Consider the following 26,263-nt stretch of genomic DNA (forward strand, 5'->3'; position numbering starts at 1 on the left):
TGCTAGTGGTGGAATGCTCCTAACTTTTTTCTTTTCTAGATTTAAATTTTAAATTTTAAATTTATAAAACATTTAAAATATACCATTTTGAAGTAATGTGATAAAAAGGATGACGTGACATTAATAGATGTCAAAATTTTGAACGAAAAACTCCTGAAATGACGCATTTTAAATTAGCCAAAAAAATTAAAAAGTAAAAATTCTTTTTTAATAAGTGATGAGGTGATTTCAAAAAGTGATTTAACTCAATTTTTTCTATTATATATATTTACTATTTCTTTTAATGCCCGTCAAGCAGCTGATTCCCCATGTTGATGAGGTGGCAAGTTTTGGACCTTAGATTATTTTTTTAAAAGAAATCCTAAACTATTAAATGGCCTCTCCCAATTCTTGTCCAATAGACAGCAGGGACACAAGCCGGCGTCAGCCGCGTCATTTTGCTCGATACCCTGAAAGAAGTAAAACTAGACGTGGAAATAGCAATACCCACTTTGAAAATTAAAATTTGTGCAAACAATGCAGGACGCAAACCGAAATGGAAAATAAGGTGACAGATTAGACGGCAGAGAGAGTGGGAAAAACGCCGAGAATAACGAGAAGAGGGAAGAGATTTCTGCAGAGCCTTTCATTTCCCAAGTCAGTTTTGTGGAGGACTTCATCGGCATCGCAGCTTCTGTATTTATCGGTGAGTCCCTGTAAACAATCAAAGCCTTTTTTTTTTTTTTTTTTGGTAATTGGGCCTTTTATGGTTTCCTTTCTTTTTGTAGGGAGGTTTTTGTATGGGTGATTTGGTTCTTGTTTTTGTTGATTGTGATTTTGGCTAAAAGGAGCACATATCTCCATTTGATTGATATCTCATTCTTGTTATGCCATTGTTTTGTTTTTTTATATAAACCTATTTGCAAATGCCCATTCCAAGCAAATTTTTCCATTTTATCCAAACCTTTTTTTTTTTTTTTGTTTTGTTTCACATTGGAGAACATCCTCTTTTCTTTTCTTTTCCTTTTTTTTTTTTTTTTTTTTTTTTTTTTTTTTTTTTGTTGTTGTTGTTGTCATTTGGACCCCCGTGGGTTTGTTATATCTAGTCTTTGAATGGGCATAAGCTTTTATGGATTTATTATTTTGTGAAATCTTCCTATAGAGTAATTGTCCGTATGTAGTGGGTTTCCATATTGATGTCAATGTTTTTTGAAGGAAAAAACCATTTAAGTATTTGCTGCAAATGAACTTTCTAAGCCCTTAAGGTATATGCAAATGGTTTAGGATATTTATTCGGCCATTTGGATCATGGAAAAAAGTTTTTTTTTTTTTTTTTCCAAGGCTTTGGGATAGGTAACGAGAAAACTTTTTTGATAAGATTTTTTTTTTTTAATTTTTATTTTGAGGATAGGTAACGAGAAAACTTTGTGGGTATCTGTGATATATTTTGCAATTGTAATTATTTGTATTTTTTTTTCTGGGTTTGATCAGAAAAATGGATGCAAAACCAAAGAGGAGAACTGTCACAGAAAATGGGGATGCAGGAGAGGACTTGGTCCTCGCAACTTTGATTGGGAACGGGGAGGATCTAGGTCCTGTTGTCAGGCATGCATTTGAGATAGGGCGGCCCGAAGTGCTCCTTCACCAGCTAAAGACTGTTGTGAAGAAGAAGGAAGTTGAAATCGAGGAGCTCTGCAAGACCCACTATGAGGAATTCATTCTTGCTGTTGATGAACTTCGGGGCGTGCTTGTTGATGCCGAAGAGCTGAAAGGTGAGCTCTCAAGTGATAATTTTAAACTGCAAGAGGTTGGCAGTGCTCTTTTGATCAAACTTGAGGAGCTTCTTGAATATTATGCAATCAAGAAGAATGTGACTGAAGCTATCAAAATGTCTCAGATCTGTGTACAGGTGTTGGATCTTTGTGTCAAATGTAACAATCATATTTCTGAAGGCCAGTTTTACCCTGCATTAAAAACTATAGATTTGATTGAAAAAAATTACTTGCGGACTATTCCTGTCAAGGCACTAAGAATGGTGATAGAGAAAAGAGTTCCAGTGATAAAATTGCACATTGAAAAGAAAGTATGTAGTCAATTTAATGAATGGTTAGTTCACATAAGGAGTTCTGCAAAGAATATTGGACAGACGGCAATAGGTCATGCTGCTTCAGTTCGCCAGAGGGATGAGGAAATGCTCGAACGCCAGAGGAAAGCAGAAGAAGAAGGTGTTTTTGGTTTAGGAGATTTTGCATATATGTTGGATATTGAAGAAGTTGATGAAGATTCTGTTTTGAGGTTTGATCTGACCCCTCTATATCGAGCATATCATATCCACACTTGCCTGGGAATCCAAGAGCAGTTTCGTGAATATTACTATAAGAATCGGGTATTGCAGCTCAGTTCAGACTTGCAAATATCCTCCACACAACCTTTTGTTGAATCTTTTCAAACATTTTTGGCTCAAATTGCTGGTTATTTTATAGTGGAGGATCGAGTCCTGAGAACTGCTGGGGGGCTATTGTTGGCTGATCAGGTCGAGGAAATGTGGGAAATTGCTATGACTAAAATGACATCAGTGTTGGAGGAACAGTTCTCTCATATGGATTCTGCAACCCACCTTCTCCTGGTGAAGGATTATGTCACTCTTCTTGGGTCTACTCTTAGACAATATGGTTATGAAGTGCGCCCACTTCTTCAGGTGCTTGACAGGAGCCGGGACAAGTACCATGAGCTTCTTTTGGAAGAGTGTCGGCAACAAATTGTTAATAATTTTGCTAATGACACCTATGAGCAGATGGTAATGAAAAAGGATTCCGACTATGAGAATAATATTTTGTCATTTAATCTACAGACCACAGATTTAATGCCAGGTTTTCCATATATTGCACCATGCTCCTCTGTGGTACCCGAATCCTGCCGCATTGTCAGATCATTCATTAAAGGATCTGTTGATTACCTGTCCCATGGAGTGCATTCTAATTTTTATGAGGTTGTGAAGGAGTATCTCGACAAACTTCTGATTGATGTTCTAAATGAGGCAATACTTAATACAATTAGTAGTGGCACCATTGGTGTGTCTCAGGCCATGCAGATAGCTGCAAACATATCTGTTCTTGAAAGAGCTTGTGATTTTTTTCTTCGACATGCAGCCCAACTATGTGGGATCCCTGTCCGATCAGTTGAGAGGCCTCAAGCTAGTTTAACTGCCAAGCTGGTTCTGAAAACTTCAAGGGATGAAGCCTATCTTTCTCTGCTGAATTTGGTGAACACCAAGTTAGATGAGTTTATGACACTAACAGAAAGTATCAATTGGACTTCAGAGGAAATAATGCCGAATGGGAACGAGAATATGAGTGAAGTGGTCATTTACCTTGGCACTATTTTGTCCACAGCACAGCAAATTTTGCCCCCGGATGCAGTCTATAAGATTGGTAGTGGAGCTCTTGATCATATATCCAAATCAATAGTGGCAGCTTTTCTTAGTGATAGTGTCAAGAGGTTCAATGCTAATGCTGTTATGGCTATCAACAATGATCTAAAGACGCTGGAGTCTTTTGCAGATGAGAGGTTCCATAGCACTATATTGAGTGAACAAGACAAGGAAGGTAGTTTTAGAGGCTGTTTAATAGAAGCACGGCAATTGATAAACCTTTTGTTGAGCAGTCAGCCGGAGACCTTTATGAATCCGGTGATAAGGGAGAAAAACTATAATGCACTGGATTATAAGAAGGTGGCCTGTATCTGCGAGAAATTCAAGGATTCTCCAGATGGGATCTTTGGAAGCCTTTCAAGCAGGAATACAAAGCAAAGTGCTCGGAAGAAATCAATGGACATGCTGAAGAAAAGACTGAAGGACTTCAACTGATAAGGCTTGAATTATGTATTTGCATCAGGATTAGGAATTTTTTTTTTTTTTTTTTTTCATGTTTTGAACATAATACTTTTTTACTATTCTTGCTGATGTTCAAAAATGAGTAGGATTCTTTGATTTTCCTTGTGACTTATATTCATGTTATAAAATTTGCTCTTGCTTTGCCTAATCAATTTAATGTCATGTTAAAGCCTCGCTGCTTCCATCTTTTATCTTAGCTTTTTCGTAGAGGATAAGTTAGTACATTGTTGTTGGAAAAGAACTTCCGAGTGCTTTGCTTCTTGTACTTCAGTTGTTTTGGCAGTCTCAGTAGCTGTGGTGCCCGATGTCTGTTCCCCTAACTTTGCACATCTTTTCTCTGAAGAAACGACATGTATCAAGGGTTGTAAGAATTCTTCAATGGATTTATTACAGCTCTATGTAGATGCTTCCAGATCATATATTTGATACTTCATTTCTTGCTATTTAATCCTCTCCGAGCTTAAGAATAGTTTTGATTTCGTCTCAAACTTTGTAACCCGAGTTTTTGTCGAAGAATCTTTGAATTTGGCCAATGAGCTCCAGCTCAAATGTCATCTCCTGACCTTAGAAAAACAGGGTGAACGTTGAAACAGTGTATTCAAGACCCATTGATTGTGTGTAATTTACAAATTGAAAAAAAGAATGAATGAATCTGGTTTTGGGATCCTTTATCAATTTAGGTGAATGGACCAATGAGCTTTAGCTCAAATGGTACTTCCTCCCTTTATAGCAAGGCGAAAGGTGAGATTGTGGGTTCAAGTCCCACGGTGTGGGTGTGTCACTTACCAATCAAATTTTTTTTAGGTAAAAGGAATGGGGTTGGAGGCAGCTGCTCTACAATCTGCTGCAGAAGATGTCTGGCATGGGCGTGAGACCACTTTACAGAATGAGATGTAGTTCATACTCCAATTTGCACCTTCTCTTGTCTTTATATTTTAAATGATGTTGACAATCACTACAAAAGGTATTTTCTTCATCAATACTTCCTACTTCTTAATTACTGATATTCCTCTTTCCTTTTCTTCTTTCTTTTCTCGACATGCTTCATAGTATTGTTTAGATGCCAAGTAAAATCAGGGAAAACTTTGTTCTTTGGTAGAGGTACGATGAAGTAATATTATTGATGTACCTCTGGCTTTCTAGTGGTGACCCCCTTCTACTTATTTGAATGGGTCTTTTTAACTTCTTCTTTTTTTCCTTTTTATTTTGTGGTTTCCATGTTTCAAATCTGACATTTACTCAAAGTTTTAAGCTACTGAATTAGGAATACACTAAGCTTGTATATGGAAGATGATGATAACTTCGGCCCGTTTGTTTCAATGCAAAATATTTTTTGAAAAATGTTTTCTGTATTTTTCAGCATTTAGTGTGATCAAAATAATAGTCAAACCAAATATAATTTCAATTTGACCAAAAAAACTTCTTTAGTTTTGCAAAATGAATTCCATTTTTAAATTTCGTAAATCATTTTTTTTTTGAGTTTGAGTTTTTCCTTCTCAAACCGTTGGATCATCACCAGTACCAAGCCACTGCGGGACCACCACCGGGCAACGCCGAACTATCATCAAGCCACTATCGAACTACCCTCGAGCTACCACCGGACCACTACCAAGCCACTCCTGGGCCACCACCGGGCAATGCCGAATCACCATTGAGCAACCCTCAAACCACCAGGCCACCGTCGGCCAAAACCGAACCATCACTAGACCACTGACAGGCCTCCACAAGATCACTGCTGAAATTCAAATAATTAGATTAATTTTTTTTATTTTTTATATTAATATTTTGTTGTGAATAAAAATTGATTTTTATATGTGCCAAACACCAGGAAAAATGATTTTATTGGAAATATTTTTCAACAAAAAATATTTTACACCGAAACAAACGGATCATGTAAAAATCAGTAGAATAACGTTTTCCTGGAAATTCTACAACAAATATATTTCCTAATATGGAGATAGATAGTAATTTCTTTTTGAGTTAAATACCTTTTTGCCTCCTAATTTTTAACAACTTAATTTTTTCTGGTACCTCGCTTATGGACATATACCCAAGAGAAATTATACTTTTACATTTCCTATACATCTCTTGTATATCTCATTTTTAAATCCACATTGGATTTATGGGACCCATAAATCCAATGGTGAATTTAAAACTTGATTGTATGGAAATGTACAAGAGATGTATAGGAGATGTAAGTGTATAATTTCTCTATACCCAAATAGTACCACAGTCCATCTACTGTTAAGAAAACTAACATAATTACACGTTAAACCATTCAAAATTTGACATGTGTCATATACCTCATTAAAAACTTAAATTTAAAAATCAAGAAATATTAAAAAAATAATTATATATATAAAAAATAAAGGGTGGTGCGGCCACCCCTGTTTGGGCTGGGGGTTGTTTCGGCCACCCCCTATGACTGGTATGAAAAAAACCTAAAAGGGCAAAAAAAAAAAAAAAAATGGACGGATAGGAGTTTGGCACCCTTGGGGTGGTTCGGCCACCTCCATACCGATAGTAGGGGACACCCTTGTTTGGCTTGGGGGTAGTTTCAGCTACCACCATTTTGGCATTTTGCCATTTGGGGTTGGTGTCCTATGTGTTTTGAATGCTCTGGATATGGTCATATTCGTGCTGATTGTGGTAATCTGAAACAGTCCAAAGGTAAGACTTTTAATGCTACTTTGAGTAATGATTCTGACTGTAATAAAATTGATGAGACTCCTGATAAAGACTCAAATTACTTAGCTTTTGTTGCTTCATATGATAGTTCTCATGACTCTAATAATTACTATTCTAAAAATAGTGAGTCAGAAGATGAACAAAATGAGCTTCAGAGTATTTACAATAAATTGTTTGTGAAATATTCTTTCAGAGATCTAAACAAACAACATGTGAAAATGTTTAATGAATTTGAAATTGAAAGTAGCAAATTAATTGAAAAAGTTAAGTGTCTAGAAGATGAACTAAATGAATCACAGAGTCATTTGATTTTTTTTTTTTTTTTTTTTTTTCTAATGATAAGCTTGTTCAAATGCTAAATGATCAAAAGAGTTCTTCTGACAAATCTATCTTAGGCTTTGATAAATTTGTTGCTTCTTCTTCACATGATGCTTCTACTTCTAGAATTGTGTTTGTTAAACCTGAAATATCTGAGTCTCATGTTGCGTGTTTAGATAAAGGCAAAAATGTTATTATTCATAAGCATATTAAAATTGAATCTGAAATACCTGTCAATAAGCAATCTAAGACTAGATTCATGCCTACTTGCCATTACTGTGGTATCATTGGTCATACTCGACCATACTGTCTTCAGATTCACTCTCAAAGACCTTGGACTAAGAAGCATGATCCTAAGAAAGGTAAAACTGGTACAAAATCTTCCATGCCTAAATATGCTCCCCGGCAAAGGAGACAACCTTCTCAAAGGTATGTCCCTACTTGTCGTCATTGTGGCAAAATTGGTCATAACCAATCTAGTTGCTTCAAGCTAAAATCCCATGAGCATAAGCATGATAGTTCTTATTTTAGGAAAAGCTATGAGGGGTTGTTCAACATGATCAAGAATGTTTTGACTAAGTTAGATAAGTTGGACAAGGGTCACAACACTGCACCTAGAGTTAAGAAGGCTTGGGTTAGGAAGGTTAATACCATTCACCCTTTGAGGGTTAGTGGTAAGGGACTCACCTAGAGTTAGGTGGTCACATGGCATGCCTAAGATTTTTGTTTACATTCTAGAGCATGTCGGGTTCCATGCATTGCATCTTGCTGATATTGCCCTATTTATTGTTTTGCATATGCTTTGCATATAGTCTTGAGTATTTCTTGTGTTGATCTAAGCTTCTCTATCTCTTTGCTTCTAATGGTTTGATCATGTTTAAGATAACAACTGGCAGGTTTTATAATGTTTCAGAGTTATTCTCATGTTGACTAGGATGGTAATGAGGATGACAGAAAAAGCACGTTGGACAGCTGTTTTTCTGTTTTGGTTGATTTTCAAATGATATCAAACCTCTAAATGGAGGCAGGTTTGAATTTCTTAGACACAACTTTGATGCATGTGACATGTCCTAAACATGTCTTCTCACATGCTAGGAATAGACTTTATTGTGTTCTTAGTCTTAAAGCATGTCTTATTTTTAGTTTGATGTCCTTATTTTTCTTGTTTGTGTGAAGTTTTTATTATTATTATTATTATTATTATTATTTATTCTTTTATTCTTTTCTTTTGACAGGCTTTCAGATATCTCAATTTTTTTTAACCGATATCTCAGTCTCTGTGCTTTATTGAAATATCTTTACATATACTTGAGACGATCTACTTTGATATCTGCTTAGTTTTTCTACTACATATGAAGCTTGATAGTTCACTTCTCTCATGCTATCTCTTCAAGTGCACTATCAAAAGCTCCCTTAAGATATTTTTCTCTCTGGTTTTACTTTGAATATCCTTGTGAGAGAATTTTTAGCATGTTAGTCAAATTGATCAACTCGTTAGTTGAACCTAAAACCCATAAATTCTGGTATCCTCTCTAGGTTACATCACTAAGAATGAATGTAATACATTTTCAGAAAAATATCGATATAAAAAGTTTACTACTAAATATCCTCTTAAAAAGATTCGTACACTTGTCCTTATTGAAAGAGTCAATGACCTAATCATTGCGGAAATAGACGGTCACTAACGGACTAAGTATATGAAAAGTGTTGTTTCTTAGGGGAGTGTATCAGATGAGGGTGACTGTTTTCTCAGTTTTAAATACATGCGTGTTTTGGGGCTCTCATTGAAAAATTTCACTATGTTTTTTCTGCCTCAAAAATTTTGTTTATGTGTGTAGCATCCGGACAGCCCTGTCCTGTGTCCGGACATGTTAGTCAGTAGGTTCTCTTCGGAACGCATGTCTGGACACGCGTCGGGAAAGCATAAAAAACTGCCACTCATCTTGTTCTTTTCCGGCACTTGTTTTGGTCTCCGTCTCCATTTTTATCCTCTCAAGTTTTTGGTGCTATTTTGTGTGTGTTTTCCAACAGCTTTCATTCCCTCCTCTCTAAGGTATGTACTTACCCTCTATTGGATTTAACTATTGAATTACTCTTGGTTTAATTTTTGTGTGTTTGAAATTTTAAAGTTGTAATACCTTTTCATTGGTTTGAATTTTGGATACTTGGATTTCTCTTTGATGTTGGTTGTTACTCTGAGGTTGAGATTATATATTGATATTTTTTTCTATGTAATTTTAGGAAATTTTGGAGTTATCACATAATCTTGCTCTCTTCAAAGTTGGTTACGCACACCAAGCGTTCGATAAAATGCCTAAAATAAGTTTTCTTCTTATTGGGCAATTTTCTGTTGTTCCTTATTATTCCATTAACTATTTTTAGGATTAACTTGTGATTTCATCATGGTTTTGCCTGCGTTTGGGTGTTCTTTTTGTAAAATTTTCAGGCTATGTCTACCCTATACATCGATGTTCATTGTCATACCCGCAAGAGGTTAAAGGTTGAAGCTGCTACTGCCATTGAACGCATCAGTCATAGGAAAATTGTGATTGAGCGGGGTGCCTTGAAATCTGACATCAAAGTTCATTCATTCTAGTTCATCTGTCGGATTTTTCAAGAGAATGGGTGGCTGAGTATCTTCGATGCGGTGAATATTTATTTGCGTCTTGTCAATGAGTTCTACATGAACTTGAAGGTTGTGAGCTCTCACAATAATACTCCGTATGTGGAAACCAAAGTGCGAGGCACCACATTGAACATCTCTTCCGAGGTCATCAGTGAAGTCACTGGCATTCCGCTTTCTCATGCTATCATCAGGCCGTTTCCAAATTCAGTCACTCTACCTCCAAGGGAAGAACTTATGGCATGCTTTAATCCAAGTGGGGAACATGAATGGTAGGAACATAGGAACAAGATTCCTATCAGCTATTTGCAGTCTCCACAATGTTTGTTGGCCAGAATCATTATGCAGAATATCTAGCCCATTTCCTGCAAATATGACGTTCCACTTGATAGGGCACGGCTCATATTTGCCATCATCAATAGGGTCCATTTCTGTATGTGCAAGCACATGGTGATGACCATGATAGAGTTGCTGGCTGATAACTAGATTGCCTTGCCATTTGGAGGACTCATCACGAAGATCCTCAAGAAGAAGTTGCCTTCTATCCCTGCTAATGAGCCAGTTGAGATGCTTGAGGGGTGTTTTGGAAAGGCTACAATGCTGAAGTCAAATGCTCAGCTCAATCGGTTTTAGATACCTGATGATCCAGCTCCTGTCACTTCTTCGGCTTCTACCTCTTCTGCTGGGCCGTCAAATGTTAAAGTTATGGGTCTCTTGACTCAAATAAATGACCGGCCTATTTCCATGGATGACAATTTTTTGACCATATATCAGCACATACGGCTTATTGAGACAGATGTTGCCCAGATAAAGCTGAATGTATGGACCATTCTCCGTAACATCCTTCCAAAAGGCCAGCAGGATCAAGTTCCATGACTATTCATATATTTTTGGTGTTTTTGATAAACAGTTATTGTTTTTTCTTTTTGGACTGAGTTTTATTTAGTTTGTGAATTATTATTTTCTGGGTTATTTTACTCTATTTTACCCTTTGACCTTTTGTGACAAAAATGGGGAGTAATTTTTTTTTTGATATAACCGTTTTGTCCCAGAATGGCCAAAGGGGATGTGTGCTGGTTTTTTATGTTGGTTACCTTCCGCTGACAAAATGTTACTTAATTGTTGAAGAACTTGGGACTCAGATCACTTAGAAGACATTCAAAATGCAAGTTGTTTATGCAGTGTCTGGACAACCAAAAGCCGTGTCTGGACGGGATTGGCAGTAAGGTCCTGTTCTCTAAGATTTTCGAAAAGCCCAACAGACGCGATTGGCAATAAGGTCTTATTCTCAAAGATGTCCAGACAGCCCAGCAAACGCAACTTTCAATAAGAGCCTGTTCTACAAGATGTCCAGACATTCCTACGAACACAAGAGTTTTTCATGCATGTGTCCGAACACTAGGGTTCCTTGCCCGGACACGCTTCATAGAAAGTTTAATTTCTGATATACGTCCGGATACGCGTTAGCTTGTCCGGACGCTGTCGCCTAGAAATCCATTCTTGACTTATTTTAGAGTTTCTAAAGCCTATTTAAAGGGGCTTCTAGGCTGTAACGACCCACCCCTAATGACACAATATTGTCCGCTTTTTGGCTCCCCAAACCAAACTTCCCAAGAGGTCACCCATCCTGGGATTGCTCTCGCAGAAGCACGCTTAGCTGCGGAGTTCTGATAGGGTCATGACCATCACGGCCTTAAAACGCGTTGTGTCATAAATGGTGCATTTATACATATAAGCACATCCTCATTCCTAAGCGATGTGGGACGTCACAATCACACCCTCTTTGGACCCAGCGTCCCCGCTAGGGTCCCTCATTGGGCTTGTGCACGCTCCCACCATCTCAGGCTGGGCAATGGCTCTGATACCATTTGTAACGACCCACCCCCAATGACACAATATTGTCCGTTTTTTGGCTCCCCAAACCCAATTTCCCAGGAGGTCACCCATCTTGGGATTGCTCTCGCAGAAGCACGCTTAACTGCTGAGTTCTGATAGGTTTATGATCATCACGGCTTTAAAACGCGTTGTGTCATAAATGGTGCATTTATACATATAAGCACATCCTCATTCCCAGACGATGTGGGACGTCACATAGGTAGTCTTTATTTAAGAATTCTAGTAGAAAATTCCATTATGCTAAGATAAGGTTATTTATGTATCTCTCTTAGAGTGTTTCATGTATTTATTGTTCAACTATTCAACCATTGAAGTCTAACTGGAGAGGAGCTCCAGTTAAGGAAGATCAATTGAGAACTCTCTAGAGGGGTTTGAGAGAGAGGCAAAGAAATAGGTGCTTGTTAGAATTCAAGAGAGTGACTACTACAAAGGGTTGTGAGTACGAACTTTTTGTAATCAGCTATTTCTTCCAATAGTTGATTTCTTGGATTTGATTGCCCCGGAGTGATTTTTCTGTTTGGTGCAAAGAGTTTCCACTTTGTAACCAAATATTTGTGTTACTTATCTTTACTACTTTGCGTATTTGGTTATTTGTCTGGTTGAGGTTGTGTAGGAGTCTATATTTTTTATTTTCATTTTGTACAAAATATTCTACATTATAGATATAAAGTGTGTTATTAAGTTGATTAAAAATTAAATTTATTGATACAGACTAAATGCTGCCAATATCTCAACTGCAAGGTGACAACTCTGATGAGTTGGAACCAGAACAATAGGGCCAACGATGTGCCTCTACCTTTACCACCACCACCTCCATATGAAAGAGATGTTGGAACTGGTGTCCAAAACTCCAATTGCATTAAGTAGTTTTTGCTAAATTGTATAATATTGAACATTGAACATATATATATTATTGCTTTACATGTACATATATGTTTGAATTTATCATATGATATACATGTACGGTCCCTTGGATTACATTGAATATGGTCTATGATGTGAGTAAGGAGTTATCACAGAAGATCTTAGTCCATAAACCTTGTAGTCTTAAACTTATATACAGTTCGCGGTTGATAATTGAATTAGGCATTCCATTTGTTAAGATTGTTACACATTGAATCTTTTGATTTATCTTAATTAGGCAAAGTTAGAGGCTTTGGGTTGATATGTAGGTGTTATGCACAGAACGAACTTTGAGAGTTGTTTTTCTATGAAAATATTGTCAAAAGGAAAAACTCATACTCTCAATATTACTTATGATGTTGATTCTAAATCCTGAGAGGAATGTGCACTCAGATGTTAATTGTAGATCACTTTGATGCATTAATAGGTGAGATCAAATTGATGATCAAAATACTCGATGAGTTGGGTGTTCACAATTAACATTGTGAGAAAAGCTTTTCTCAAGAAGGAATCCAAATCCTTTACTAAAAGGATAAGAAATTTCCCCTTTATAGTGTGGATTATTCTAAGTCTTTGATCGGAGCATTTTGGTATGAGATACTGAAATACAAAGTACATGTGATAAGACTTTTACGAGTACGAGAATAATATATAAAATTAGGGGATTCAAAGAAAAAGAGGTAGAGAATTAAATGGTAGTATCTTGGCTTTAATTCTGCTACGGAAGATTTCATGGAGGAATCAAAAGTCAAAATTAAGTAAATTTAAAGGATCAATTGTTAAATCAAAAAGATAAACTGGACTGCAATTACAATTGTTTAGTAGAATCATTGTAATTAAATACTAAACAATTGTAATTAAATAGTGATTGGAAGAGTCAAAACTATTTTGACTAGTTTTAATTTTTTCATTTAGGTCTCTCATCAAGCTGATTTAATTTAACCAGTTCAGGCTTTTTATTCAATATGCTTGATTTTTTTATTTAATTAAAAACATGTGTTAGAGAGAAACAATGCATTGGATGCAAGGTGTTAAAGACATATCTAGCCCTTAGCAAGATATACGATCACAAGATAGAGATAAACTTAACTCTACATGTTCTCAAGATAATGATTAAGATTGGTCATTCAAATTCAAATACTAGATAACATAGTTTAGATTTACTATACAAGTGTAACACTTAAGATCATAACTCTAAGTCTTTTCTCTCATCACAATTGTAATCTCCTAGTTCTATGTAACTACTTTCTCTATATATACAAGAGCCTTAACCAGTATTTGGTAAGGCAACACAAAGCATACACATTAGTAGTCTCTAGATTTTATACAAGGGGAGATTGGGCCTTGAGATAAACCCAAGCCCAGGAGTAAGTATAGGACGCATGGGCAAGGGAGCTTATCCCTAACCCATGCGTCACATGTGATGAGGTGAAAAGCTAAGATGAATCGTAGCTTAGCCCGTCCACCACTTGGAGTTCTAGTCTATCTAGAACTTCGTTTTACAGCTTGTCCCACATTGCTTGCGTCTCTTAGTCTCCTAGTATTCTGAGCCTATAAATAGATATGCCTGTAGCTCTTCAAAGGTAAGCAATTTTGCTAATAGTTTTCTAGTTTCCCACACACATTTGTAAACTCCAAAAGGCATTATATGGCCTTAAAAAAGCACCAATGGCATAGTTTTCCAGACTTAGTGGCAAGCTACTGACACTCGAATTCAGAGGATCACAATCGGACACTTCTCTATTTATTTACAAATCGGCTACATACACTATCCTAGTGTTAATTTATGTCGGCAATATCTTGATCACATCCTCCAGCTCTTCTGCAGTCCATAATCTCTTGACACATTAAAACAGGATTTTGCTGTCAAGGACCTTGGCCTCCTCAATTACTTTCTAGGTATTGAAGTCCTTCCCAGCTCTAGTGGCTTCCTGCTATCTCAGCATCGCTACATCTTGGACATTCTCAGCAGAATAAAAATGCTAGAAGCAAAACCGATCAATTGTCCTGTGGCATCCTTCGCACACTTGTCTGCTTATGAAGGTGATTTATTTTCTGACACACTCTCTTCCACAGCACCGTCGGGGCACTACAGTACCTATGCATCACTAGACCGGACATCTCCTTTTGTGTCAACAAGCTAGCTCAATTCATGCATAACCCCCATTGACCTTCACTGGCAGGCCGTGAAAAGGCTCCTTCGCTATCTCAAGCAAACCGTTCACTATGGTCTTCAATTTTATCGTGCAACCTCTTCATCCATCCAAGCATACTCCGACGCTGACTGGGCAGGAGACCGAGATGATCGTCGCTCAACGGGTGGCTACTGTATCTTCCTTGGAAAAAATCAAATCTCTTGGAGCTGTAGAAAACAACATTTGCACAATCTAACACAGAGGCCGAGTACAAATCTCTTGCCAATACTGCAGCTGAACTCTCCTAGATCCTCTCTCTCTGCTCCGAACTTGGTTTGAGCCTCACACATCCACCTACTCTTTGGTGTGACAACATTGGTGCAACATACTTAACCTCCAATCTAGTTTTCCATGCTCGTACCAAGCATGTTGAAATAGACTTCCATTTTGTTCGGGACATGGTGTCTAAAAAGATTCTTCGGATTCAATTCATCTCCAGCGAAGATCAACTTGCGGATATCTTCACTAAACCACTCTCCTCCGCACGGTTTGCCTTTCTTCGTTCCAATCTCAATGTTCTTCCTCTACCGTTGAGATTGCAGGGGCGTGTTAAAGACATATCTAGCCTTCAGCTAGATATACGGTCACAAGATAGAGATAAACTTAACTCTACATGTTCTCAAGATAATGATAAGTCTAATAAGATTAGTCATTCAAATTCAAATACTAGATAACATAGTTTAGATTTACTATACAAGTGTAACACTTAGATAAGAACTCTAAGTCTTTTCTCTCATCACAAATGTAATCTCCTAGTTCTATGTAACTACTTTCTCTATATATACAAGAGCCTTAACCAATATTTGGTAAGGCAGCACAAAGCATACACATTAGTCTCTATATTTTATACAAGGAGAGATTGAGCCTTGGGATAAAACTCAAGCCCAGGAGTAAGTATATGATGCATGGGCCAGGGAGCTTATCCCTAACCCATGCGTCACATGTGATGAGATGGAAGGCCAAGATGAATCCTAGCTTAGCCCGTCCACCACTTGGAGTTCTAGTCTATCTAGAACTTCGATTTACAGCTTATCCCACATTGCTTGCGTCTTCCAACCTCCTAGTATTCTGAGCCTAGAAATAGATATGCCTATATCTCTTCAAAGGTAAGCAATTTTGCTAATGGTTTTCTAGTTTTAAACTAAGAACTAATATTTTTGAGTTAATTCTCGAGAATAAGTTTAATATTTTGAAGAGCAAGTTAAAAGCTCACGCTCTTGGTTATCATCAGTCATTAGTGAGAAGAGCTGAAGGTTCATCACCCTTTCTTCGTCGAGGAGCAAAGAGCTTAATCTTTCCCATATAGCCAAGGAGTGGCCATTTATTTTTAAACAGGTTCAAGTAAGTGTTTTTAATTTGTAGTTTATTTTAAAATAGCATTGTTCTTCGCTTGTTCTTCATAAAATTTGTTCCTGGATTTGGGAATTTTATTCTCCGCTGCGCAATATTCTTTTTCCAATCTAATTCCCAACAGTTGTCATCATCTAAGGTGTTCAATTTAAATGAATGACCCATAAAAAATTAATTGCACCCGCTGTAATACTTAGGTAGTGCATTGAATCCAAATTCGTAGTTAACATATCATATTGCCATGTCAATTAAAGTGCTTCAAATCTCAATTATATATTTAAAAATTATAAAAGAAATAGAAAAAAGAAGAAGAAGAAGAAGAAGAAGAGAGAATAGAAGTGGAAGGAATGGTCGGACCACCCTTCAAGGTTTTAAAAGGGTAACTGAACCACTTTTTTGAGGTTGAAAGGTAGTCGAAGCATCTCCCCAACGTTGACGGGTAGTCCATTACCCATTAAAGCCCGTTATGGGTGGCTAAACCACACCTAAAAATTGTGTTGAGAATTGTCTAACAAACTCCTCAACATTGATGAGTGATTTGAGAAGCTTATTTGTTCTTTATAATTATTTGGAGAAATTTCACTTAATCCCCTTTGAATTTTCGCAACTTTTTCAATTATCCCATAAATTTAAAAAAGTCTTAATTTATTTTTCCAGGAATAGCACATGGCTATATTTCATTATATGAATATATATATAGTAGTTCTTTAGTTATTACATCATATTTCCAGGAATTTCAAAAAAATATGCATAATACAAAAGTAGGCCGGTCTTTATCGATCTATTGCTCTTAGGGGTGGGGTCTATGCCATCCATAAAGAAAAGACTCCGATCTACAGTGTCATCTGAAAAGATTGGGGGGAAAAAGGGGTGAGTTTGACAACTTAGTAAGGAAGGCACAACAAACAAGAGTAGGATATTTTTTTCAAGAATTCTAAATAGAGTTACAAATAATTTGGCAAGTAAAGAAACAGTTAACTGTCATATAATTAGCTCAAATGCAGAATGATGCATGAATCATTTATGCAGCATGTAAGTTTTAACCTCCTTTGGCCCAATTCCGCTTTTAACCATGAGCGGCGCACGTTTGGCTAGTCCCAAAGGACAATTATGGGTTAATCCTATCGTCACAGGGGAGAGCTGTACCGGGTTGGGAACTTCCCTAGGTGAAGCCCACACAGCCAAAAGCCCACACTTTCGTCCTTCTGTGTGGTTGCCATGCTACCCACATAACACATAACACATATATGATCCGGATCGTCTATGACATGGTACCGCGGGGGTAAAACTGTGTGCATATGTAATGTTGTGAGTTTTAAAGTACTCGCAAGTGCACGAATCGTTTTGCAATATAGTGTTATGCAAGTGCGAGGTCGATCCCACAGGGAATTGTGTTGCAAAATTAATCTCTATTCAAACTAATCCTATTTTAACCTAGTTCCAAGTTTAGGGGTTTTTGATAAAAGAGAACATAAACAAAACAAATGAAAATAAAAGGGTTCTAAGGTTTTGGAATCCATACCCATCAAATCATAGCAACCTAATCTCATGCTCATCTACACCATTTGAAGTTCTCATCATACAAATCTTATGTTTGTTCTACTTTTGCTTCAAAAATTGTTTAAATCATTCAATGAATCAATTCTTGCACAAATCACAAAAGATATCTAGTTTCAATTAAATCATCAAATGTATCCATAGAATGAAACACAATGAATATCCAACATAAATGAAAACCCAAGCCATCAATTTAATGAAACCATATCAAATCATCACTTGTATCCGGAAATCACAAGAGATATCCAATAATAATCTAAAAAATCGGAGTAAAACAATGAGAAATCAAAGCCCATAAACTCAAATAGGATAAACAAGCAATGAAACTCAGTTTCTATTCAATGGTGAGGTTTCATCCTCAACCCTAGACGAAATTTCAGTTATACATAACTAAGGAAAGCATAAATAAACTACAAGAATGTATTAAAATCAAAGAAAACTTACAAAGGAAGGATGTTCTAGGTGAAAATCAACCAAGAACCCTAAACTAGAGCAAAATCGGCCTCTGGGAGCGCCCAAACGGTCTCTGCCGTGGCTCCTCATATTGAGAAAATGAGAAAAAGATGTATTTATAGAGTTAGCTAGGGTTTCTGTTCCGCAAAAATTCGATCGATCGATCTACTTAATATTCGATCAATCTACTTTTTGATCGATCGAATTAATATTCGATCGATCTACTTTTTCAGCACTTCCGAAAATCCAGCTTTTCTATGTGTTTTTGCCTTGAAAATTGTCATTTTTTTCTTATTGCCCTGCAAAATGCAAAAGCACTAAAACTAACCAAAACATCATAAAGTAACAAAGCTAAAGGTTTAACTAATGCAAATTAAGGGGTCCAAATATACACTTTTTGACACTCATCAAATACCCTCAAACTTACATTTTACTAGTCCCTTAGCAAAACAAAATGAAAAACAAAATCAAAGCATGAAACATAAGTCTTCTTTCGTGGGAGAAACGATTGCATTTAGCATATGCAACAAGCCTTTTAAACCCCTAGGACTCCTTAGTGGACGAGTGAAGTCTCGTGAGGGTTTGCCAGAAATGATACCCACAAACATTGAAACACTGTGTTGTCAATAAAAAAGAATTTTTTACACAAACCATGGTTCATACATCATTGGCATGCTTAAAAAGACAAACCCCATCATAAACATCAATAGGGGATCCAATATCAAATCACTCATTAATGGACAATAAAGACTTCACATTTTCTCAAAAGTGTAGAGTGAAATCAACATTCAATCATGAGGTTTCATTTTAATCTCAAGATAAGTACCCCCAAAATCGTTGGACTCCCTATCAAATGAAACAACCAAGGCAAGATATGCAAATTATTTTATTTTATATATATATATATATATATATATTTTGTTTTTTGTTTTTTATTTTTTTTATTTTTTTTTGTGTAGGCTGTGCAATACTCGGCTCCCTTAAGCTTTCTAATTGACCCATGTAACGAGTGTTGGACCAGTGACTCCCAAACCAGATGGTCTTAGGGCACTAGATGTAGAAACATCCCTAAGGGCATAATTACTTAAGTCAAAAAGGTTACGAAGTCAAACTAGCCATACAATTAACCAAATTGAAATTCTCACATTTTGACGCGAACACTCAATGCTTAGTGGGGCAAGAGGCCCGGTTACTCAGTGAAAAACTCAAAATGATCTTATTTTATTTCTTTTTCTCTTATATATATATATATATATATATATATATATATATATATATATATATATATATATATATATATATATATATAAGCCAAGGTTATTTATCAATAAGTCATCCAACAATTCTCAAAATACACAATTAAGTACAAATTCATACCCCACAAATTACATGCTAATGTGCTTGTGATAATTCAACTCAAATAAGTGAAGTCTCATTAGCCCAAAAATAAGTCAAAAGATTCAGATTCCTAAAGACATGATGTGTTCAAAACTTTAAGCAAACCAATGAAATGCAAACCACAATTACGGTTTAACTCAAACTTGACAACAACAATTTTTTTTTTTAATTAAAACATTTTAAGAACAAAAAGACAACTAAAAATAACTAAACAAACAGAAAAATTAAACAAACAAACAAATGGACAGAATGTTTTTCTATACCCCCAAACTTGAATTACACATTGTCTACAATGTGTAGTGTAGAAATACATTACCAGAAATACGGAAACATCGAAGTGTGAAAGGTCAAGGCGTCCCCTAAACTTAAACACCAAAACACCTGTCAACAAAAAACTAACAGCAATATTTTCTCATAGAAACAAACATCAAAAGGTTAATTGCTGTCAGAAACAAAAATAAAATAACAAGAAATTAAATGAAAAATGAAAGAAATTAAATGTACAGAAAGTAAAAAGGGAAAAGAAAATATACAACGCCTTCCCCGATCATCTGGATGTCCAACCAATCCCTTCCACCCTTTCCTCTTGAAAATTTGGTATCCCTCTGGTGGAATGTCTCGCCATTTTATGTAGCCAACTTCCTTGCTTCGAAGGATCTTCTTAGGACGATGGTGCCTAGATTTGCACGGTTGTGTACATAGATCCTTGACAGTTTTGGCGTAAGATGGCTCTATGAGACATTTAAGAATTGAAGCTTGGGGCTCATGAAATGTCTCAAGACGGATGGTGATGAAGGAATGAGCTTCAGTACTCATTTCTTTGTCATTGGACGTATTTGGATTTGGCAGGGGCGCTGTGTGCTCCAGGTGCTCCTCCTTTTCTTTCTCCTCATTGCTATCCACAATTTCCTCATTCTCAAACATGGTGATGGTAGGGACATGCTCATGACAAGAATGGCTAGCATCATCCTCATCAATCATGTAGTGCCCTTCAGCCATCAACTGACTCCGAAACTCTTCTTCCTCTATTTTGGTGACTTCAGCAACCAGATATTCAAGCTGTCCTTCTATCCTGGAAATTGCTTGAGTGTTTTCTATAGTAGCACTCTTCACGTCACTAATAGCCTGGCCTGTGAGTTCCATGAAGACCTTGAGAGTGTCTTCCAAAGTGGATGGTGAGGAAGAAGCTGGATAATTGTAGGATGAAGGATGAGAAGAGTGGCTATCGAATTGCGGATAATCAGGATGGTGCAGTTCTTGAAAGAGCACAATTTCCCATGGCTTGAGCTTGCCACGAGAAATCAGGATGGTTGCTCCAATCCAAGTTGTACAAATTGGGAACAAATCCCGGACTAGAGAAATTGGTGTTCATTTGCTCATAAGAAAGATTGCAGAATTGTCCCCAGGAAGGACAACTATTAGCACTATGATAAGGATCAGAGCAATATGAACATGATTCATGTGGGTTGAAATTGTAAGGGTAGTTGGTTGGATCGGGTGTCCTACCACTAGGCGAACCATCTTATGCAGAAAAATCACTACAATTATCAAAATAAAAATCCATGCTTCACTTGCACCCTATAACATGCAAATATCCCACAACAAAAATGAACCAAGCGTTTTTTTTTTTTTTGAAAATTAAAATAAACTAACAAACAAAAACAAACAATAAAATAAAATAAGGTAAAACAGAAACAAAATATTAACAAAATGAACTAAAAACAAACTGATATATATATATATATATATATATATATATATATATATATATATATATATATATATATATATATATATATTTTCTTCCGGTTTTCTGTTGCTTAGAAAATTCGCACGATCGAAGTTAAGTTCAATCGATCGAATTACTTCTAGATCGATCGACTTTATATAGGGCGAATACTTTCTTGATCGATCTAAAATCGATCGATCGAATTGAGACTCGATCGATCGAATTTGCGGGGCACTCAAAAAGTGGGCTAATTTTAAAAAAGTCTTAATTTATTTTTCCAGGAATAGCACATGGCTATATTTCATTATATGAATATATATATATAGTAGTTATTTAGTTTATTACATCATATTTTCAGGAATTTCAAAAAAATATGCACAATACAAAAGTAGGCCGGTCTTTATCGATCTATTGCTCTTAGGGGTGGGGTTTATGCCATCCATAAAGAAAAGACTCCGATTTACAGTGTCATCTGAAAAGATTGGGGGGAAAAAGATGTGAGTTTGACAACTCAGTAAGGAAGGAACAACAAAAAAAAGTAGGATTTTTTTCAAGAATTCTAAATAGAGTTACAAATAATTTGGCAAGTAAAGAAACAGTTAACTGTCATATAATTAGCTCAAATGCAGAATGATGTATGAATCATTTATGCAGCATGTAAGTTTTAACCTCCTTTGGCCCAATTCCGCTTTTAACCATGAGCGGCGCACGTTTGGCTCGTCCCAAAAGACAACTATAGGCTCATCCTATCGTCACAGGGGAGAGCTGTACCGGGTTGGGAACTTCCCTAGGTGAAGGCCATCCGGCCGATAGCCCACACTTTCGTCCTTCCGTGTGGTTGTCATGCTACCCACATAACACATAACACATATATGATCCGGATCGTCTATGACATGGTACCGCGGGGGTAAAACTGTGTGCACATGTAACATAGACTATGATATCATCAACCTTTGCTCATATGGTGCACATGTAACACATATACTATGATATCATCAACTTTATTCATATAGTGCACATACTTTGGGAACTATGATTTCACCAACTTTATTCACATGGTGCACATGTATCAAATATAAATCAAGTATGATCACATGAGATTTCAATCACATCATATGATAATAGCATTATTATAATGGTAATATAAACAGACAACTAATATTAAAAGAGTTGAAAGAGTTTAGAAAATCCCCAACTTTTTCTTTTGAAAAAAAATTCTATTAAAACTTCGTCGGGGTTTTGAGAGAGTATTTCCCTTACCTGGTATTTTCTGAGCAGTATTTTAGTTACTTTCTACCTAAATAAATTGCAAGAAGAAGTTTAGAGAAATATTATGAGATTTGAAGCCTAAAACTTAAACTAAGGTATCCTATAACATACAATCATAGATCTCCAAATTATATTACTTATCAACATTACTTCTTAATAGACTAAATCGTCAACATTTTAGGAATTTCAATAAGAACTCATTCGGCCTAAACCACATAAAATTCCCCCCAAAAACAGTAACTCCCTTGAATCACCTAATCATTAGTCCAACACTCCATACCCCAAACAAACCAATTTTAGTTAAAATGTCATTATAAAAGCTTTAACATTAAAAAGCTTATATATATATATATATATATATATATATATATATATATATATATATATATATATATATATATATATATATATATATATATATATATATCACATAAATATCATAATATCCTATTTGTATAAAATAGATATAACAGTTAATATAACTAATTGTCGTAGTTATAAATAATTACAATTTTATATTCTATAAATACATAGTAATTAAAGGTGTTTTCAAAACAAACCTTATGAAAATAACCATTTTAAATGTAAAAGAGTATTTTGGTTATTAAATAATATATATATATATATATATATATATATATATATATATATATATATATATATATATATATATATATATATATATATATATATCACATAAATATCATAATATCCTATTTGTATAAAATAGATATAACAGTTAATATAACTAATTGTCGTAGTTATAAATAATTACAATTTTATATTCTATAAAATTAAGCAAAATAATAGCATTAATATTAATAATGCCTAATATTACTTTTATAACACTTGCGCAACGTAATAGCGTTTTTATAAAATATTGACTTTTCATTCGGACATCACAATGACAGTTTTTTTTAAAAAAAAAAAAGTTTACGCCACATGAAAAGCCCTGTTTAAAAAAAAAAAACAATATTAAAATATAAGTACTTATTATAACTCATCAAATCACAAGCTTTAAACCAAAGCTTTATTTGACACTAAATATGATTTTTCTTTATTTATTTTTTCTTTTCTTTTTCTACCTTTTGTTTTTTTTCTTTGTCATTTTTCTATAGATTACTTTTTGTTCCTTATATGCTCTTTTTGGACACACACATAGAGAGAGAGAGAGAGAGGGTCTCTCCTCTTATATCTTTTCTTTTTGCTTCTTGTTTCTTTCTTTTATAAGAGAGAGAGAGCTTTCTTCTTCTTTTATCTTTTCTTTCTTCCCTTTTATTCTTTTCATTTTCTTTTTACTTTACCCACGAGACACAGCCACACGGAAGAGAGAGTCCGAGAAGGGAGAGAGAGAGAGGCTTACTTCTTCTTCTTTTAGTTTCCTTTCCTTTTGCTTTCTTCACAACACACACAGATTGAGAGAGAGAGACCTAAGAAAGAGTTTGAGAAACTTTTTCTTTTCTGTACAAAGACCAGTGAACTAGAAGGGAAGAGCACGTTTTTTTCTTCACCAAACTGAGAGGAAAACAGAGGAGAAAGGAAGTGATTTCATGCTCTATTTTCGGTACTGAACTGAACAAGGAAGGAAAGAAGGTTTTATCTGTTTTTCTTTTTAGATTCTGCTCAATGGAAACAGAGGACAACCAAAAGAGTTTGAGAGAATTGAAGAAAAGAGGTGTGAAATTTGTGAAGGGGATGGGTTCTTTTTATACTGAGTTGGACGGCCAAGATCAACTCCATTTGATCTCATCTAATGGCTGGAATTCAGCTTGAGGAGCAATAATGATCAAAGGTTGGGATGCAACTCCTTAGGCAGTAAGTTGAGTTGGATTGGGCTGATTTTATAAATTATTAATGTTCAATTTTCGTCCAAAACAGAGGTAGTATTTTTCGCGATTATTTTCGTACTCTTAACATAGTCCAAAAATTATGAAATTCGGAGGGTAGCTAGAGAACTTCGGGATGAGCGTTTTGGCTTGTGAATCGACTAAAATGGAGTTTGTTTGACCATATTTTCATTATTCTAAAGTTTAAGGTCCGTTTGAACTTTTATTAAACTAAAACTATAAACACTTAATAAATGATTATTTATATTTATATCTATTATTTTGCCTTATTATTAGGTCTTAAATCATATTTTAAGATATTTTAATTAATATCTAAAATACGGGTTGTTACATCACCCATTTTTTACACATCCATTTTGGTACTGCTCTCGCAGAAGCACACTTAATTGCGGAGTTTTGATAGGTTCATGGCCATCACAGCTTTAAAACACGTTGTGTCAAGAATGATGTGTTTATACATATAAGCACATTTCCATTCCCAGGCGATGTAGGATGTCACACCCCTAAACTTAAAAAAGTCTCAATTTAGTGTATCAATCTTTCAATTTTATTTTTTTATAATTTCAATCCCCGTTAGGATTTTCCGTTAAATCCTAACGGAGGGGTGTCTAAATTTTCAAAATACCCCTAATTTTTTTAGGAAAAAAAAGAAAGAAATGCAATAATTTAGGTGTTGGTAATGATTTAACTGAATTTGCAAAAACACTTACGCAAGAATCTTTGAATTTTTTTTTTTATATTTTATTTTTAAAAAAGAAAAACAGGGCTATTTTGAGAATTTTGACTAGATTTAACGGAAAATCATAACTTAAGAGTGAAATTAAAAAAAGGAAAAATTGCACCATTGATCCCTATGGTTGACCTAAATTACAAATCACTCACTGTTGCATAAAAAATAAATGTAATGTCCTCGTGGTAGGCGAAAATTACAAATTACTCCCTCAAGTTGTTTTCCGTTCACAAACTTAACAGAATTCGTTAGGTTGCTACGTCAGTCCAATATAAATGCAAAAAGTGTCACTTTTAATAAAAAATATTAATATATTAAAAATAAAAATCCTAAAAATTAAAAACTTCTTCTTCTTTTTTTTTTTTTTTTTTTTTTTTTTTTTTATTTTTTTATTTTAAAAAAAAAAATTTGAAAAGGGGGGTTTGGGGGTGGCTCGCAGTGGTGCCGACCACCTTTGGGGTGGCTATTGTGCCACCCTTGGCCTATGGTGGACATCCCCATGTGCTGGGAGTGGCTTGCGTGCCACCCTAGATGGGGCTGGGGTTGCTGCACGCCACCCTAGATGGATCGGGGGTGGCCATGGGGAGGCGGCAAACCACCTCCTAAACCCTTCTTTTTCATTTTTTTTTTAAAATAAAATAAAATTTAAAGTTTTTAATTTTTAATATATTAATATTTTTTTTTATTAAGAGTGACATGTGTTGCGTTTTTTTGTAGCTGTGGCTTTTCCTTTGTATTTTCGGTTTTCTTTGTATTTTGGGTTCGTTTTTCAGTTGTGTTTCAAGCTTGTTTTGTTTTTTGTGTGTTTTTTGTTTTATTGTTTTATTGTTTTTGTTTTTGTTTTTTTTTTTAAAAAAAATTTTGGGTTTGTATTTCTGTTGGGTCTGGGTTCTTTTGGGTAGGTTTAGGTTTTTGTTGGGGCTGTTTTTGTTTTTTGAGCTTGTTTTTTGGCTGTTGTTGGCTCGAGTTTGGGTGTCTCTTTTGAGTTTTGGAGAGGGTTTGTTCGGGTTTTCTGGGGCTTTTTCTGTTTATTTGGGTTGGGTGTTTTTTTTGGGCCTTTTACTGTATTTGAGGTTTGGGTTTTTTGGGGCTTTACTGTTGTTTGGGTGTTTTTTGAGGGCTTTTACTGTTTTGGGTTTTTGGAGTTCATGAGGGTTTTGGGTGTTGTTGGGTGTTTAGTTTTTAGTGGGGCTTATTGGGTTCTGTTTTGTAGGCTTGCTAAGTTGTTCATTTGTATACTTTCTGTGTACTTAGGGGCACCTTACACTTTTTTAATGAAATTTCTATTACTTATTTAAAAAAAAAAAAAAAAATTAAGAGAATAATGATAAAAACGGCTTCAATTCATTAATGCTCCGTTTGTTTCGGTGTAAAATGGTTTCCGTCGTAAAATAGTTTCAGGGAATAATGGGGCTGGGGTTGCTGCACGCCACCCT

General features: G+C 35.5%; 1 protein-coding gene across 1 annotated transcript; it reads left to right on the top strand.

Moving 5' to 3' along the window:
* Positions 1-419: 419 nt before the first annotated feature.
* LOC133874327 (exocyst complex component SEC15A) lies at positions 420-4,044 on the top strand. The gene is made up of 2 exons (XM_062312221.1): positions 420-685; positions 1,471-4,044. Exon 2 carries the CDS (start codon positions 1,475-1,477, stop codon positions 3,842-3,844), a length of 2,370 nt encoding a protein of 789 aa, XP_062168205.1. The 5' UTR covers positions 420-685; positions 1,471-1,474; the 3' UTR covers positions 3,845-4,044.
* Positions 4,045-26,263: the final 22,219 nt, after the last annotated feature.

This window comes from Alnus glutinosa, chromosome 7 (genome assembly GCF_958979055.1).
Source record: "Alnus glutinosa chromosome 7, dhAlnGlut1.1, whole genome shotgun sequence".
Taxonomy (NCBI): Eukaryota; Viridiplantae; Streptophyta; class Magnoliopsida; order Fagales; family Betulaceae; genus Alnus; species Alnus glutinosa.

Excerpts from the sequence above, each read along its gene's own strand:
- LOC133874327 (XM_062312221.1), top strand. The coding sequence starts at position 1,475 with ATGGATGCAAAACCAAAGAGGAGAACTGTCACAGAAAATGGGGATGCA.